The sequence below is a fragment of the Eptesicus fuscus genome, chromosome 20, assembly GCF_027574615.1.
Source record: "Eptesicus fuscus isolate TK198812 chromosome 20, DD_ASM_mEF_20220401, whole genome shotgun sequence".
Taxonomy (NCBI): Eukaryota; Metazoa; Chordata; class Mammalia; order Chiroptera; family Vespertilionidae; genus Eptesicus; species Eptesicus fuscus.
In genome coordinates, this window is record NC_072492.1 from 44,048,767 (window position 1) to 44,066,943 (window position 18,177).

The 18,177-nt window shown below is 48.9% G+C and overlaps 2 protein-coding genes across 2 annotated transcripts; both read right to left on the bottom strand.

Annotated features, from left to right (window-relative positions):
- Window positions 1-1,078: 1,078 nt before the first annotated feature.
- On the bottom strand, window positions 1,079-4,726 carry LOC129147346 (keratin, type I cuticular Ha7-like). The gene is made up of 7 exons (XM_054709142.1): window positions 4,235-4,726; window positions 3,974-4,056; window positions 3,013-3,169; window positions 2,470-2,631; window positions 2,256-2,381; window positions 1,549-1,769; window positions 1,079-1,160 (listed from the first exon to the last, which is right to left on the bottom strand). The coding sequence occupies exons 1-7, from the start codon at window positions 4,724-4,726 to the stop codon at window positions 1,079-1,081; spliced, it is 1,323 nt and encodes a 440-aa protein (XP_054565117.1).
- Window positions 4,727-14,219: 9,493 nt separating this feature from the next.
- On the bottom strand, window positions 14,220-18,022 carry LOC103289300 (keratin, type I cuticular Ha8-like). The gene is made up of 7 exons (XM_008145152.3): window positions 17,531-18,022; window positions 17,261-17,343; window positions 16,328-16,484; window positions 15,786-15,947; window positions 15,572-15,697; window positions 14,875-15,095; window positions 14,220-14,352 (listed from the first exon to the last, which is right to left on the bottom strand). Exons 1-7 carry the CDS (start codon window positions 18,020-18,022, stop codon window positions 14,220-14,222), a joined length of 1,374 nt encoding a protein of 457 aa, XP_008143374.2.
- Window positions 18,023-18,177: the final 155 nt, after the last annotated feature.

Here is an 18,177-nt window from a genome sequence, read left to right on the forward strand (position 1 = left end):
CCGAAAGCGAAATTGACTCCTCAGCATGAAAGGGGCACAGCCTCTCCACTGCTGGTGCCCAAATGCTCTTCCACCAGGTCTGGCTGGGGACCACCTGGGCCAATATCAGAGTCCCAGCTAGGAGGCCGGCAGGCATTTGGAGCATCTGTGGCAACCATAGTCCCCACACCAGCACTTGGAAGGTGGCAGCAGAGGAGACAAGCACATGGGTGGCAGCGTCTCTCTAGAGAAAACCATGTCCCAGAAGTGGGCCAGGACCGAGACAACTGTCCCCAGGGGCCAAGCTGGGCCTCCATCTCTAACAGCAGGAGGAAATGCCATGCCTCCAGGAAGAGGCCAGTTTGTATGAGAGAAAAACTTGGCAACTTGGCCAGGGCAGTTCTCAACATGACCTCCCTTTGACTGGGTTGGAACTCGAATTTGTGTGATTTTGCTCTGGAACAAAATACCAAGAGGCCGAAGATGCCAAAAAGCACAGTAGGGACATGTTAGTTCTGAGCTGTTCTGAAGGAATTCAAACTTGGCAACCAATACTGCTTCCTTTCACCAATCTGTAGGGATCTGCGGGCAAGGTAAAGACATGTCCAGTGTCAGCCGAGGACCTTCATCCCGAGGCTCAGACCCCAGTGCCCCAGAGAGGTCCGGGAAGCGACATGTCAGGGCCAGTGACCACCCAAGGGCTTGAGGGCCCGGGCTTTCTAGCACACCACATATACTGCCAAACCCAGGAAGGAGACCACGTGATACAGGAAGGATGTTTATTGACCATTTAATAAAGGAGCCCAATTACATTTTAGAAGATTCTGAACCACTGGAGTAGAATGAAAATCCCAGAAGAGAGAATGGGGGGGAAAACAATAGTTTCAGTGGAAGGCAATGCAATATTTTTAAAAATCAGCCTAAGGCACAAATAGGAAGCCACTACTTAGAAGTTGTCTGCTGCCCTTTGATTCAGTGAAAATGCCTCCAGTGGGTTTGGTATTTCTAGAGGAAGACTAAGCAAGGTGAGGGCGATCCTAGCCCCAGGACGGGCGGCCGTGACCTCCAGCATTGGAACTCAGGCCTTCAGAGTCGGCTCTCATGAAGACCCACAGGCCGGCGGGGCACAGCTTGGACGAAGGGTACAGGAGGCAGGTGTAGAGCAGGGATTGCAGGGGAGTCTGCAGGGAGAGAGAGAAGGGAGAGTTAGACATGGGAAATAAAAACATATCTCAGTGCTGGAGACAGAAAAGATCAGACCAAAATGGTGTAGGGAGGGTTTGCCACACACAAATCACACAACCCAACAGAACCTCTTCCATCAGACCCACGTCCACACTCAGCTGTGTCTTTTCGTATCCAGGTATCCCTGGGGCTCGGCTTAGGGACCCGGCTACCATTTGTGATCCATTCTATCAACAGCACAATCTGTACACACTAGCAATGGTAAACGAGTCACTAAGTGAGGCGGGTTCTTTAGGATGAGATCTCCTTCACCAGTACGTGAGTTATCTCAGCAGAATCTGACAGGTATGTGGCCTGGCCAGGAATTGCCTAGATGACACGTACTTGCAGTCCTCGCTCTCCAGAAGGTTCCGGTACGTGGCGATCTCACACTCCAGCCGGGCCTTGACGTCCAGCAGCACCTGGTACTCCTGGTTCTGCCGCTCCAGGTCAGCCCGGATCTCGGCCAGCTGCTCCTCCACGGTGCTGATCAGGCACTGCATCTGGGCCAGCTCGGTGCCGAAGCGGGCCTCAGCCTCACACAGGGAGTTCTGCAGACAGTCTTTCTATAACGGGAAACAATGGGGGGAAAGTCCCAGAGGATGAAAAATTCAACAGTGAATTATCTGAATTCACCAGGCAGGTGGCAAATTCCAAGAAGTCATAGGGCATTTCTAGAGCTCTGAAGAAATTACCATCAATGTGACCATGACTTTTTACACACACACACAAAAATCTAACTTGAACTGTGTCATGTTCCCCCTAATGCCTCCAGTACATGACATGAAGGAGACACCCCACAAAATCTTGTGAAATGAGTGCCTGAACCTCCACACCTCATTCTGAAGGAAGTGGAGTTAACTTGTAATAGGAATCATTTTTCTGGGTCAAACTAGCCTTAAAAGCAAGCCTTCTCCACCCAGGAGAGAGGAACCCAGCTCAGGCTCAAACTTAATGTGTATAGAACTGAGTAGGGAGACTTCTCAGATAGGCTGCGACCAGGCCGTGGCAGTGGCATTCGCAGGGCCGTGAGGGTGAGGGAGGACCCGTACCAGGTGGTGCTGGGCTTGGCGCTCCACCTCCAGGGCGTTCACCGTGCATCTCAGCTCCAGGATCTCCGACTGGCAGCACTGCAGCTCCTCGGAGCAGGACGAGGCCTGCAGGCTGATGCCTTCAGACTGAAGCACAGTGCACAGAGACGTGATCAGCGCCTGCCCAGATGGCAGCCAGGCTCCCCCTGCCCCCTGCTGCGCAGCATCGCCTCACCTGAGCTTCGAACCACTGCTCCACATCACGCCGGTTGGTCTCCACCATGGTCTCGTACTGGCACCGCATCTCCTCCAGCACCCTGCTCAGGTCCACGGTGGGCTCCGTGTCCAGCTCAATCCGGAGCCTGTCTCCCAGCTGGCACTTCAGAATGTTCACTTCCTGCAGGGACAGAAGAACCAACGGAAGAACCCCAAGTGAGAAAAGGGCTTTTGACAGCGCAGACAGCACCTGAACCCCACTCCTGACAAGCAGTATGAGAGGTGACTCCACATACACACTGATGTGAAAGGTCTTGTTGCCAGGGCCAATGGGAAGAACCCATCTGGAGACCTTCCTAATCTCATGAGGCAAATCTTTAGAAAAGAAACTCCCATCTGCCACATCCCACAGGGTCAGTTGGACTCAGACCCTGATCAGCCCATTATCTTGATGCCACTGAACCCAGGTTCCAATCCTTGAGCCACAGGGTGGGAGTGCTCCCTTTCCAGCCCCAACACCCACTACCACCACCACCATGAGTCTGCAGCCACAGGGCCAGACCTTCTCGTGGTTGCTCTTGAGGCAGAGCTGCTCCTCCTTCAGGGACTCCTGCTGGGCCTCCAGGTCGGCCTTGGCCAGGCTCAGGTCATCCAGGAGCTTGTGCATCCCACACATGTCCGCCTCCACCAGCAGGCGCAGGGAGTGCTCACTCTCATGCCTTCCATCACAGGAGATGCAAGGTCAACAAGATGTCAAGGAGAGCCCCTCTCACCTGACCCCTGTTCCCACCTTGGATTCCCATTTGCTCACCTGATCAACTATCACTGTGTTAGACTCTGTAGCTATAGAGCCCATGGTCACTGACTAGATGGAACCTGAGTCTCAGAAAGAATAGTAGATGTCTATGATTATATACCTTGAATAATAGTAAATAATGGGCTCAATCTAAGTATTCAACCTTCAAATGCAGTATTCATTCTGCCATAGGAAAAAGAATGGATTAAATATAAGCCTTCTGGACCTACAGTTTGCTACTTCACCCATTGGATTAATTATTTCTCATTGTTTTTCTCGTTCATTCAATTGCAACTCTTAATAAAAGGAGCTACAATGACAGTTATTCCCACTAATGGATTAGGCCAAGGGTCAGTGAGTCTGTCGATGATCTATGCACTCAAAGTTTATTCTTGGAATGGCTTGATTTTGCTTCAGGTTGTAACACAAAACCCTCTTTTCTTCTAGATATGAAGAGAATATGACATAGGATCTAACTAATCTAGACCCTACCTCCTTTCTTGTTTTAATGTTTTTGTTCTCTTTCATCCCACATAATGACCATTTCTAGTAACAGATCAAATTATGGTTTGGAGAGGAAGAGAGAGGACACTTATTCATTGATTCATTCATTATTCTCATCAACAACTATTTCTGAACACCTACTCTGGACCAAGTACTCTGGTGGCCACTTAGAAATAAAACAGAAGAGAGGAGTCACTCTTAGCCTGCTTCTGGCCTTACTTACTTGATCCTAAAGTCATCGGCAGCCAGTTTGGCATTGTCAATTTGGCTAACCAGCCTGGCATTCTCGGCTTTGCTGCACAGGATCTAAGAAAAAAACAGGAAGACCATTCACACACTAACATCACATTGGGCTCCAGCCCTTTGTGTGGTGTCTACACTCCTATTCAAAGAAACCTAAGTTCTTTCAGCCTTCAGTGGTTTTGCCTGCCATGCCCTCTGCCTCCCTCACACCCAGCACACCCCAGGCTACTCCAGACCCCACCTTCTGCTGGAGCTCCTCGATGGTCTGGAAGTAGCCCTGGTAGTTGGGGCACATGGTCATCTCATGGCATTTGCTCCACTCTCGGATCTTGGTCTCCAGCTCCGCGTTCTCCTGCTCCAGCTGCCGCACCTTCTGCAAGTAGTTGGCCAGGCGGTCATTCAGGAACTGCATGGTCACCTTCTCATGGCCGTTCAGGGTGCCTTCACCATAGGCCCCACAGCTTCCGATGTTGGCGGGAATGTTGCGGGTTCCTGGCAAAGGGCAAGCATTGTGGCAGGTGTTGGGCAGACAGAGATTGGGTCGGCCCAGAGGAGTGGTCCCCACACGAACTCTGTTGACATGTGCCAGGCTGGCCAGGAGGCCTTGGCAGGCAGCCTTTTCCTCTAAGCCAGGGTGGTACCCAACATCAATGGAGGAGGGGCAGACAGTTCTTTCTCCAGGATTCTGGGTGCTGCCCAGAGGCTGGCTTGAGGTCATGTAGAAGGAAGTCATGGTGAGAGCTGATGCTACACAGGAGGTTCAGAGCAGCTGGAAAGGCCAAGACGCGAGTCTGAGAACCCCCTTCCTTCCTGGGCCTTTTATACTGTATCCCAGGTGGGTGTTGGCTCAGTGCTTTGACCTCACTGCCTTGATTCTCGACCTGTTGTTGTACCGCCATCCTGTTACTCAGCTGTTGAGTTTACCACCACGAGTTCCTCAACTCATTAAAGGAATGCTGATGATCCGAGGTGCCTCTTGCCTCTTTGATATCAGATTGTCGTTCATGGGAGATCAGAGTTTTATATTCCTACTCAACCACCACCAACAGTTAATGCAGCCTCAGATGTCCTCACTCTGGGCTGGACGGTCTCCCTGTGGATGCGGTCACACTGAAGGATCAAATCTTTCAGTCAATGATTTTTGTAGCAGGAGAGACAGCAAATCTATAAGATCCAGTGTCTCTCCCACCTGTGGTTGGACTCAACTGAGCTTTTCTTTCAAGAGAAATGCCAGTTTATAAAACTAGCAAGTCTACTGATACTTGAACATTGAGTGGTTCCCATTTCTTCTTTTTTTCTTTTCTCTTTTAAATTGCATACTCCTCTAGAGGAGCAACAAAGCATCAATGCACTTCAAAACATTGCTGCTCTTTCAGTTTGGGTTGACTAGTCCACATCAGCATTCATTCATTCACTTGTTCAGCATGTTTCCTGAACACCCCCATAACTCAGGTGGTGTGCTGGGACCAGGACACACAGTGGTCCCTGTTCTTCAGGAGAAAACAGTGTCACTAAAATCATAGGTTCTTAAACTTGAATAAGAACCATAAATCAGTGAGAATTAGTGAAAGACAGAAAATTCATCATCCTGACCACAGGTGTATCTAGAGAGAAACTATTAACAAAAAAAACAACAACCTTATTTAATCCAGAAAATGGAAATTGGGCCACAGAGCTCAAAGGATGTTGTGACAAAAGTTCCAGAACTAACATTTATAGAGGATACAGGTAAGCTAGCTATGCTACTGTGTTCTTTCCTATTGAGTCCTTCCCACCTGTGAGGCAGCTGTTCTTAGCCTCCATGTACAGATGAGGAAACTAGAATAAAGTTCATTTTCTGATTCACAGAGCTGATAAGCTGGCAAGGGCTAGATTCCGTCTCATATCTGTAGAGACCACTCTCTCTCCACCTCACCACAACCTCTAGGGGGAACAATCTATACTGCTTCCCAGGTCATTGCTCGGGAAAGTGTACAAGGATTAGTTATTGGACAGGAAGTTGGAGTGAAAAAGAATATTATTGAGGGTCCTTGTATTCCGGCACAGAGATACTGAGGCAGGGAGGACAATAAAATGCACATAGAAAAGGTTATGCTTAAATATGAGAATCAGTAGCATATCTCGGATCCCAGTTTCATTAGAGTTTCATCAGGGCCATTGCGACCAACTTCTGTGGGGCCAGGCATTGCCCCTCCAAAGTGGCCGAGGCAAAGTAGAGGGACCTAATGACTGAGGAAGATCCAATGGGATAAGACCCTAAAAGAGTATAAATAGGTCTCTTCTCTGAGCAAAGTTCAGGAACAAGGATCCCCATGGGACCCAAATGGGAGGCAGTGGGTGTGAGGATGGGTGAGACCTAGGTTCTTGGAATTCTCTCAAGAAGAAATAAAATAAAGAGAACTGGAATTCTTCCCCAGAGGAAAACTGCTCTGTGTCAGCTGTGCCTCTCCCAGCTACCCTGAGGTCATCGATGAATAATTCTTTGCTGAGGCAATCCTTAGAAGACCTCTCCCAGCCAGGTTGTCCTTCAGAGGCCTCTGAGCACAATCTGCATATGTTCATCTTCAAACACCTTTTTGTTTCTCTCTTCCGTCTCATCATAGCATCACTGTAATCCAGAGAATTGGACCATTAAAATGGTTTCCTTTGATTTGCTAAATAGGCTCCATCTTTTGACCCTGTCCCCAGGCAGGATTTGTCCCATTGATGAACATCATGGTTCCTTCCATCTCGAAACACACTTCTAGGCATCAGAGCTGAAGTTTGCATCCCTGGCTGACACCCCTCTCTAAAGCTGGACTTTGTGTCCACCTTCCCCCCCGTGTGGGCTCTGTGAGGTCTGTGTTACTTGGTGGCATTGATGCTGCCTGCTCCTCTGTAGAGCAGTGGATTCTGCTGCTTCTCTTTTGTCTCAAAGGAACTGGCAGTAAGTGGACAGCATGAGGCAGGTGTTTGAGATACACTCGGCTGTGTAGGTGAGGAGGATCCCGCCCTGGACACCGTAGACTGCCCCCTTTCACTCCCCTGTGAAAACGGGCCCCGGTCCCTGAGAACAACATATGAGCCGGGTAACATGAAGGGAGGTGCTGGCAATGAAGAGCCAAGAGAAAGGTAATCCTGAGGCCCTCCTTCATCCACAGGGGCCACCTCTGTCTTCTCTCTTCAGGGGTAAAGTTTTTTGAGCTACCATCTATCTTCACGGGGCGGTGGGCCACTGGGTACAGAATAGCATCATTCAATGGCGTGGCAAATGTTGGGGCAATTCTGATGCATCTCTGAGTGAGAGCAAAAGCAGTGGAGTTGGAGCAGCCCACGGGGCTTGGGTCTAACCTGCAGCCACCTTGTCTATTGCAGGGGGAGATTCTGAAGATACCTAAGCAAACGCAGGCAGCACCCACTGTGTGTTACACCAGAAAGAAGTTTGCTTCTGGTAAAGATCAGAGTTTGAGGGAGGACACCTGAGGGATCTCTGACTTCAAAACTCTATCTTGAGAGGCTTTGAAACAGAGGAAAAGTCACCATTTTCTTTTCTCTTCCATGGGATTTTTTTTTAATGGACATGCCTGTGTTTTTATTGCAGCTAGTGTCATAGTTCGTGACTTTGTTTTCTTTATTTTTTCTTTATTGATTAAGGTATTGCATATGTGTCCTTATACCCCATTATCTCCTCCCCCCAGCTCGTGCCCTCATCCCCCTAGTGTCTGTGTCTATTGGTTATGCTTATATGCATGCATACAAGTCCTTTGGTTGATCTCTCCCCCTTCCCTCCACCCTCCCCTTCTTTCTCTCTGAGGTTTGATGGTCTGATCGATGCTTCTCTGTCTCTGGATGGGATTTCATACCCGTGTTACTTGGGCATCCTTAATTTGATTTTAAGGGGTTTTAACATTAGTATTCTGCTTTATTCTTGTCCCAGGTCTTCAGTTCATTAGAGACCGATCAGTATGAAAATAATTCACTTCCCCTTTCCGCCCCCCCCTGTTCCTTTATCTACATTCTAGCACAGGACACTTGCTTTAATATTTATCTGCTACTAGAACCCATTACACAGAATTTTAAGGCAGCAGAGCAGAGTGGTTAAAGCCAGGAACTCTGGAGCCAGCCTGCTTGGATTCAAATTCTGGTTCTTCCATGTACTAGCTGTATGAACGTGGCCTGGTGACTTGACCTCTCTATGCCATGGTTTCTGCATGTGAAAAATGGAAGTGGCAATAGCACCCAGGTCATCGATCTGTTTAAGTATTAAAGAAGTTGATATCTATAAATCATTTAAAATAATGTCTGCAGGAAGCACTAAACAAGTGTTAGCTGTTGCTTTTTTCAGATGGCCTTTAATCATGGTTTAGGTGTTCACATCATTTATAATTCAAAAATGCTTATTAAATTTCCATTTTGTACCTATTTAAGTTAGCAAAGATCAAAAAAGGGGGAAATAGGGGACATCTATAATAGTGTCAACCATAAATTTTTAAAAAGGTTAATGTCACAATGTTGGCACCGTCACACACTATGGCGTCATACAACCTCTTTGCAAGGCAGGTCAGAAATGTCTATTAAAAGTACAGCTGCACATACCCTCTGACCCAGTTATTCCACTTCCGGGAATTTATGCTGCAGACACACTTACCTGGACACATGTGCAAGGGGAACAAGGATATTCATCGCAACAGCTTGGGAGTCACAGCAGACCAGGAAGAAACAAAATGCCAACCAACAGGAGCCAGGTTAATGACTTGTTCATCCATATAGGAAAAGGCTTACAGCTATTGCACACAATGAGGTAGATCTATAGATGCTGACATAGAAATGACACCTACAATATAAGAGTAAGTGAAAAAAAAATCCAAGTGCACAACAAAATACCTAGCATGCTACGTTTTATAATTACCAAAAGGGACGTCTATGTAGACATAAATTTATAGCAAGACTGAATCTCAGACCGTAAAGTCAGGTGTGAAAAACATATAGTTTTTCTGATACTTAAACTAAATTGCACTATTAATCTTCATCTCTCACTATGCCAAAGGGCAGAACCTTAATCTCAGTTATCTTAAGTACCCCTTCCCAAGGGGTGGCCCCAAGTTCCAGAGGCCTCTTTTCCATGGTGTTGGGGCCGAGGGGGAAGGCAGCGGTGTGTCCTCGGCATTTTCATTCATCCACCCTGCAGCCCAGGTGGCCCACCGGGTCCTCCTGCCTAGAGCTTGGTTGTCAGAACCCCCAGGTGTTGCCAGGTCATCCTTATCCTCATCCACAGTCCCCGGGAGCTCTCGGGATGAGGTCCCTGGGGTGCTGGACCAGGAACCACCTCTGCTGTCTTGTGTCCCCATAAGCCTCTGGATGTTATTCGCCCATTCCTCTGGGTTTCTCAGGGACCCTTTCCTGTGGGTGTTAAGCTAATAAAACTCTCACTGGCCTGGCTGGAGATAGTCCTGGGGAAAAGGTGCATTAAATGGAAAGGAGAAAAATAAACTGTGGGAACTTGGAGGGTGAATGATTTAGGATGTTGGGGAAATAGGAGCTGAATAAGTCATTATAGAAGTATTTATTTGGCCCACCTCACAAATTTTGTGCAGGAAAAATAGGGGAAAATGGACTAGTTGGCTTCATTTTGCACATGAAAAATCTATTATTAAATACTCTGATTTCTGAAGGTCAGGTCTAAGCCCTAAGAGTTCGTATTTCTCAGTTAAAGAGTAGCCTTGAATATTCCTCCAGCTTTACTTGGTATTTGGTCAGTTCTTCTTCTCCACTCACACTGGGTCCCTAGTTTACCTTGAATATAGCCCCGCTCATAGTGTACTCTGCTGTCGGTTTACTTGGAAGACCCTTGGAAGCAGGGATTTTCATCTTATTCCTTTTGTCTTGTTCATCTCTGTAATTCTCAGCATAGCACCTGACACACAGTAAATGCTCAGTCAGTGAAAAGATGAAAGAAATAACCAAATGAGCTCAGCTATGGAGAAAATCATACTCAGCATTAACCTCCACAGTGCTTGGTACATGGTGATGCTCAGTAAATGTGGAATGAATGAATTAATTAAGAGACATAGTATAAAGCCAGACAATAGCATGTTATGCCAAGGAAAGAAAATACTGGACTTCTACACCCTGTGGTCCTAAATCAAATCAGGATAAGATTTGTTTTCATAGGATCATCTATATATATAAAAGCTTAAGTGACTATTCTACCAGTAGCTATGATGCACACTGACCACCAGGGGGCAGATGCTCAATGCATAGGCATGGGAACATGGAATAGACTGGTGAATCTCAGAGGGAAGCGGGAGTGGGGAGGGTGGGAAGAGATTAACCAAAGATCATACAGGCATAATAGAGGCCCAGTGCACGGATCATGCACTGGTGGGGTCCCTTGGTCTGGCCTGTGGGTATCGGGCTGAAACTGACAGTCTGACTTACCCTGAGGGGTCCCAGATTGCGAGAGGTCACAAGCCAGGCCAGGGGACCACACTGGTGCACAAATCTGTGCACTGGGCCTCTAGTATGTATATAAAAAGTCCTACAGAGCATTTACACTAGATCATATTGATTCATTTAACCCATGTTCTTTTGTGAAGAGAATAGAATTATTTAATGGCAGACAACTGGTTTGGTTTTACATCACTGGGACTAGCCCTCCTCTGCCAATGACATACTCTCCCCTCAAGAGTCCCCTGTACCCCTTCTCAGATATTGATATTGACCCTTGAAATGTTAAACATAGGCAAGGCATTTAAAAGGAGGTAGACAGCCCAGCCAAGCTTGGCTCAGTGGTTGAGCGTCAACCTATGGGCCAGGAGGTCAAGGTTCAATTCCTGGTCAGGGCATATGCCTGGGTTGCTGGCTCAATCCCCAGTGTGGGATGTGCAGGAGGCAGCCAATCAATGATTGTCTCTCATTGTTGATGTTTCTATCTCTCTCTCCCTCTCCCTTCCTCTCTGAAATCAATAAGAATATATACACTGAGTGGCCAGATTATTATGATCTCTGAATGTGTAATAATCTGGCCACTCAGTGTATATCCTATATAATAAAAGGCTAATATGCAAATTGTCCCCTTGACCAGGAGTTTGACCAGCAGGCAGGCTGGCCAATCGCCCATGTCCCCTCCCCCTGGCCAGGCTGGCTGGACTCCACCCATGCACGAATTCATGCATCAGGCCTCTAATATATATATACTGAGTGGCCAGATTATTATGCGTTCAGAGATCATAATAATCTGGCCACTCAGTGTGTGTGTGTGTGTGTGTGTGTGTGTGTGTGTGTGTGTGTGTGTGTTTAAGGATGTAGACAGCAGTGAGCTGGGGTGCAGACCAGCTGGTTCAGGGAACTGATAATCCACTGTCCTGTGAGATTTGTGCTCAGTAAATCCAGGTCTAGCCACTTTCCAAATTGCACTGTCGGTGACCCTGCATGTGAGAAACAGGGGCATCCAAGGCTTACATTGCAGGGCGTCCCTTTAAAAGGCAGAGTCACCAAAAGAACAGACAATAAAGACTCGAGCACTAGGACGCAAGTGCTTTGCAGCCAGAGAAGTCTAGATCCGAGTCCTGGCTCAGCCTTAGTCAAGTTATTTAGCTCCTGTGAGCCCCACTGCTTCATAATCTTAAGGGGTTTGTAATGTGCGCCTTTCTGAGTGTGAGAGAATGACATTCAGTTCTTGGAGAGAAGTGATGGCACTTAACACCAGCAGGAGGAAACCGCTGCTACATAAAGCCCCAGTTAAAAGTGTGTGGTTAGGGTTCAATGTTTATTTTAACCATCACAGGAAGAGAGCATGTATGATGTCACTGCTGCTGTCCATGGCGAGGACGGAAGGCCACCAGGCGTAGGTGGGAGACTGGAGCTGGGCTGAAGCAGGAGACAGGAGCTTTCCCGACAGGCAGCGCCCTCAAGGTGGGTACACACACAACAGTCTCTTCTCAGGAAGATGTCAACCCTGCAGAGGGAGTTTTTCAAAGCTCAGATCATTGGGGGAAGAAGGGAGACAAGCCAGTTCCTGCCCCTTAACACAGCCCCGTCCATCAACTTCAGACAAAATGACTTGATAACACGAGAGATTCTTCCAGAAGGGCACCCTCAGCACCGGCCACATTCAGCGCTGGACGCTGTGGGCCCAAATGCAAACGGGCAGTTCCTTCCCATGAAGACAAGGTTGCCTTGAACCAGGCCGGCCTTGACTCTGACTTTGGTGGCAGTGTCACTCCTCGGTCTCTCCACGTCGCCTTTTCTCTTAAAGAGCCACAAGGTAGGACGTGCCATGAGGCTGAGAGGAGCTATTTTTCCAACCATCTGGTAACCACATTTAGAAATCAGGACCGCAAGCATATAATCCACATCCCCCCAAAAGGAAGTTCTGCAGGAGTCATCAGTGCCTCGTGGGACTAAGGTGAGTTCCCCTATCACTTTAACCCTGGTGGGTCCAATAGGGGGAAAGAAAAGACCACCCCTAAAACTGGGTCCCCTCCCCTTGGATGAACTCAGTATAAGGGGGTTGCTAAGAAGGCTCTGTCCCTCAAAGCAAAGTTTCCTCATTCTTTGGACAAATGCAAATACACTTTGCTCTGGAAAGCAAGTTATTCAGTGTATCCTTTTGTTTCTGGTTGAAGTTAGCTGCTAAAGGAACTTTCTTCTAACTGCCTCAAGGAAAAGGCCGGAGGCCCTGGGTGAGCTTTGAACCTGACCCATCTGCCTCAGGACCCACACTCCTAGTCATGGTATGATATTGGCTCTGGAGGAGGTTTTTATGGTGCTTTCTCCCTTTCAGAGTGTTTTAATTCTTCCATCTCACTTTGAGTCCATGACAGATCTAAGACGTAAGTGGGAAAAGTCACATTAGCCCCATTTTATAGCAGGAACAAAACACTGAGGCTCGGGTGATTCTCGAGCCCCATCGCAAGTCAATGATAAAATCAGGTCCAGACACATTCATTCTTTCAACAGATGTTTATTGAGCATCCAGTCTGTGCCAGGTGGTGGCCAGGCCCTGGGGGAGCAGCAGTAGACAAATGCTAATCTCAAGGAAACATTTTAATGAGAAAATAATAGGCAAGTAAGTGAATTCAGCTGTTGAGAGATACTCTGATGAAAATAAACAGGACAGAGTGAGGAGGCTGTGAGGCCTGAAGACTGAGGATGAAGCAGGATCTTTCAGAGGAGTGATGTTTCAGCTGACACCTGAATAACCAGGAAGAGGGAGGACAGCATGCCAGGGAGGAGGAAGAGCAGGGACAGGTCTCCTAGCATGTCCCGCGCAGAAAGGCTGCCGTGGCTGGATTGTGCTGAGGACGGAGAACAGTGGGAGACAAGAGCCGAAGCATAGAAAGTAAGCAAACATAAACGTATTGAAGGTACTGCCGTGATATAGTTTCCATTACCCTTAAGCCCTGTGGTCAGCAGCCCTCTCCTGGTTGAGTCAATAGGTTTTAATACTTCAGGGGGACGTGCTAGACAAAATTAAGTCACTGTTGAAATTTTACTGTAAAATTAGATGGAGAGGGGGAGTCTAGCCAGACAATAGTTGCGAGAGGCAGTGTTTATAGAGAAGAGAGATTTCTTAAAGTGAAAGGTCCCTTAACATAGCAAGAGGCGAGCCTGGCCCTTTGTCAAAGACAGGGATCCTGAGCAGAGAGAACTCAGATTTGATGAAGGAGGTTCCCCCCTGACCTAGAGAGGAAGTGGAACCAGCTTTCTAGGCAGGGAGGCAGGAGAAAGTGGGAGAGGAAGTGATCAAATACGCAGTTTCTAGTCCCATATTTCCCTCCGGGACCATTGTCTGGGGCTGGAGATGTTAGAAACAGTCAATTTGGGGGAATCCTAAACAGTGAAGTTTCTTCCTCACTTCCCTGGTCACAAACGAAGTAAATTTAGTGGATAAATTTTCAAGTTAACATTGGTGTCCTTAAAACACAAACTCAACTTCAAGTCATGCCCTAGACTCACCCTGAATGATTCTTCCACCGGATCCCATCCCTGAGTGACTCCAGGTAGATACTCTGAGCCACCACCGGTCATGGGGATCCAGCCAGTGAGGTGTGGAGCCCATCTGGGGAAATCGGAAGCTGGGAGGGAAGGCTCCCCACCTAGACTCCACTTTTCCTGGTAGGTTTGGACAGGCCTATGCATGCGGAAAGTCAGTGATAGTTAGAAGCCAGATCTCCTAAATGTCTAATGAGCATCCCTACGTGGGTACCCCCTTGCTTTAACCGCCTCTGCTGGTCGACAGACATTCAGAACCGGCTCCCAGTGCTGGCTGCACGGGCTGAGCCGGGCCCACACGGGGTGCAGGGGGCACAGCTCGGGTGCGGAGCACAGGCGGGAGGCACACAGGCGGCAGACGTGGAGCAGGGATTGCAGGGGAGTCTGCAGAGAGATGGAAAAGGTGGGCAAGGTTAGGGGTGGAAGTTAATAGAAGGCTCACTGCTACATGTGTGTGTGGAGCATGAGGAAGGGATCCTCACTCCCAAACCACAGACATGATGCAACTGAAGCCCTCTGCCCGCTGACACCTGGTTTGCGCCTCTAGAGTTCGACTGGGCGACCTCTCCAAGGCCTGCCAGAATCAAGGTTTTGTACGTGAGAGTCCGGTTCTATCCCACGGGGTATAAAATACTAGGAAAGATTTTAAAAAGGAAAGGCAAGTCCAAAAAACCCGCTGGATCAAATCTCTGCCAAGAGACCTGGTAGATGACAGCCTCCTCTGAATGGACAGTCAGTCCCTGCACACTCGCTCCACCTATGACTCAGAGTGTGCACAGGACAGGCAGTGGTCGCTCACAGGTGCATGGAGAGCCTTGTGCTGTGAAGACAGCCCTTCTGTTACCCGGAGGAGCTCATGAGAAATGGCTAAATGATTTGGCCAGGAATTGCCTAGATGACACGTACTTGCAGTCCTCGCTCTCCAGAAGGTTCCGGTACGTGGCGATCTCGCACTCCAGCCGGGCCTTGACGTCCAGCAGCACCTGGTACTCCTGGTTCTGCCGCTCCAGGTCAGCCCGGATCTCGGCCAGCTGCTCCTCCACGGTGCTGATCAGGCACTGCATCTGGGCCAGCTCGGTGCCGAAGCGGGCCTCGGCCTCACACAGGGAGTTCTGCAGACAGTCTTTCTATAACGGGAAACAATGGGGTAAGGCGCCAGGGAGTCTGTCCATGCACCAAATCGTAGCCGTGGTCACTATGGCCACAACTGCCACTATGTGGACACCCACGGGGCACAAGAAAAATTGTAGAAACTCACACTCCAGAGCAGAGCTCTCAATAAATCAATCGTGAGCAAGACTTTTGCCAAAGTAGCATTGACTCAGAGCTTGAGTGGTGGTATATCATTCATCCCTAAATCTCCAGTAACTGATGAAAAAGTTAGAAGTCAATAAATTTTGTGCAATGAATGCATAAGCTTCATTTTTTTAAAGGGAGAGATTGACTTTGAGGTATGTTTCTGAGCTAGAGCAATAAATATTAAAAAAGAAGGAATTGACAATAATGGATGAAAGGACCTGAGTAGTGAGACCTCCATCACAGAATGCTACCAGCTCATGGCTGTGGCATTCGCAGGGCCGTGCGGGTGAGGGAGGACCCGTACCAGGTGGTGCTGGGCTTGGCGCTCCACCTCCAGGGCGTTCACCGTGCATCTCAGCTCCAGGATCTCCGACTGGCAGCACTGCAGCTCCTCGGAGCAGGATGAGGCCTGCAGGCTGATGCCTTCAGACTGAAGCACAGTGCACAGAGACGTGATCAGCGCCTGCCCAGATGGCAGCCAGGCTCCCCCTGCCCCCTGCTGCGCAGCATCGCCTCACCTGAGCTTCGAACCACTGCTCCACATCACGCCGGTTGGTCTCCACCATGGTCTCGTACTGGCACCGCATCTCCTCCAGCACCCTGCTCAGGTCCACGGTGGGCTCCGTGTCCAGCTCAATCCGGAGCCTGTCTCCCAGCTGGCACTTCAGAATGTTCACTTCCTGTAGGGACAGAAGAACCAACAGAAGAACCCCAAGTGAGAAAAGGGCTTTTGACAGAGAAGACAGCATCTGAACCCCTCTCCTGACAAGCAGTATGAGAGGTGACTCCACATACACACTGATGTGAAAGGTCTTGTTTCCGGGTCCAATGGGAAGAACCCATCTGGAGACCTTCCTAAACTCATGAGGCAAATCTTTGGAAAAGAAACTCCCATCTGCCACATCCCACAGGGTCAGTTTGATTCAGACCCTGATCAGCCCATTATCTTGATGCCACTGAACCCAGGTTCCAATCCTTGAGCCACAGGGGGGAGGTGCTCCCTTTCCAGCCCACCACCCACTACCACCACCACCATGAGTCTGCAGCCACAGGGCCAGACCTTCTCGTGGTTGCTCTTGAGGCAGAGCTGCTCCTCCTTCAGGGACTCCTGCTGGGCCTCCAGGTCGGCCTTGGCCAGGCTCAGGTCATCCAGGAGCTTGTGCATCCCACACATGTCCGCCTCCACCAGCAGGCGCAGGGAGTGCTCACTCTCATGCCTTCCACAGGAGATGCAAGGTCAACAAGATGTCAAGGAGAGCCCCTCTCACCTGACCCCCGTTCCCACCCCCTGATCACCGTGGCTCCTCATTTGCTCACTGTGCTCAGTCTCTGCCCTCAGAGATGAATTAGACACATGCCCTCCTCTCACAGGATTCGTGGTCTAGGGAAGCAGTTATATTTTTGCCATTGTGCTTTGAAGCAACTCTGGTTCAGAAAGATGAACTGACTTACCTAAGAATATGTGTCTTAGGACTCAGTACAGGGCTCGGGCCATTGCGTGGGCTATTGTTAAGAAGGAGAAGCAACAGCAGGAGCCTGGACCTCGATTTGCTCCCTTATTCTTTGTGTTGTGCTACTTGTTCATCTCTCTCCTTTATTTAGTGGAAATGCCTGGTACCTGAGGGCTTCATAGCTAAATCTGGACACTGACCCCTCTGTAAGTGGCTCTTCCAACTGATATATGAAATTCAGTAGCTTTCCATACTCAGTTTATTCTTGAAATCACCATATTTTGCTCTTAAGCAATGAGCTCAGTCATCCTTATCTTACATTTTAGGGAAATAAATGACATAGGACTAACATGAGGCTATGCCATACATGCTTGACTTAATGGTGATTTTTCTTCTCTACCTTCTTTCTATTAGTTGTTTTTAATTTGGGAATTTAGGAAGAAAGAAACAGAACAGTAATTCCATCATTCAACAAATACTTGGACATTTGGGATTTAGATGGAGGAAGGAGTCACTCTGGGCCTTCTTAGACCCTTACTTACTTGATCCTAAAGTCATCCGCAGCCAGTTTGGCATTGTCAATTTGGCTAACCAGCCTGGCATTCTCAGCTTTGCTGCACAGGATCTAAGAAAAAAACAGGAAGACCGTTCACACACTAACATCACACTGGGCTCCAGCCCTTTGTGTGGTGTCTACCATCCTGCTCAAGAACACACAAGAACCCTAAGCTCTTTGAGCCTTCAGTGGTTTTGCCTGCCAAGCCCTCTACCTCCCTCAGACCCAGCACACCCCAGGCTACTCCAGACCCCACCTTCTGCTGGAGCTCCTCGATGGTCTGGAAGTAGCCCTGGTAGTTGGGGCACATGGTCATCTCATGGCATTTGCTCCATTCTTGGATCTTGGTCTCCAGCTCCGCGTTCTCCTGCTCCAGCTGCCGCACCTTCTGTAGGTAGTTGGCCAGGCGGTCGTTCAGGTACTGCATGGTCACCTTCTCATGGCCGTTCAGGGTGCCTTCACCATAGGCCCCACAGCTTCCGATGTTGGCGGGAATGTTGCGGGTTCCTGGCAAAGGGCAAGCACTGTGGCAGCTGTTGGGCAGACAGAGATTGGGTCGGCCCAGAGGAGTGGTCCCCACACGAACTCTGTTGACATGTGCCAGGCTGGCCAGGAGGCCTTGGCAGGCAGCCTTTTCCTCTAAGCCAGGGTGGTACCCAATATCCATGGAGGAGGGGCAGACACTTCTTTCTCCAGGATTCTGGGTGCTGCCCAGAGGCTGGCTTGAGGTCATGTAGAAGGAAGTCATGGTGAGAGCTGATGCTACACAGGAGGTTCAGAGCAGCTGGAAAGGCCAAGACACAAGTCTGAGAACCCCCTTCCCTCCTGGGCCTTTTATACCGTATCCCAGGTGGGTGTTGGCTCAGTGCTTTGACCTCACTGCCTTGATTCTCGACCTGTTGT

Excerpts from the sequence above, each read along its gene's own strand:
- LOC129147346 (XM_054709142.1), bottom strand. The coding sequence starts at position 4,726 with ATGACTTCCTTCTACATGACCTCAAGCCAGCCTCTGGGCAGCACCCAG. Across the intron at positions 2,382-2,469 it reads AGCAGTGGTTCGAAGCTCAG|TCTGAAGGCATCAGCCTGCA; the intron begins GTGAGGCGATGC and ends ACTGTGCTTCAG. Across the intron at positions 1,770-2,255 it reads GCCAAGCCCAGCACCACCTG|AAAGACTGTCTGCAGAACTC; the intron begins GTACGGGTCCTC and ends TTCCCGTTATAG.
- LOC103289300 (XM_008145152.3), bottom strand. The coding sequence starts at position 18,022 with ATGACTTCCTTCTACATGACCTCAAGCCAGCCTCTGGGCAGCACCCAG. Across the intron at positions 15,698-15,785 it reads AGCAGTGGTTCGAAGCTCAG|TCTGAAGGCATCAGCCTGCA; the intron begins GTGAGGCGATGC and ends ACTGTGCTTCAG. Across the intron at positions 14,353-14,874 it reads CTGGAGAGCGAGGACTGCAA|ACTCCCCTGCAATCCCTGCT; the intron begins GTACGTGTCATC and ends ATCTCTCTGCAG.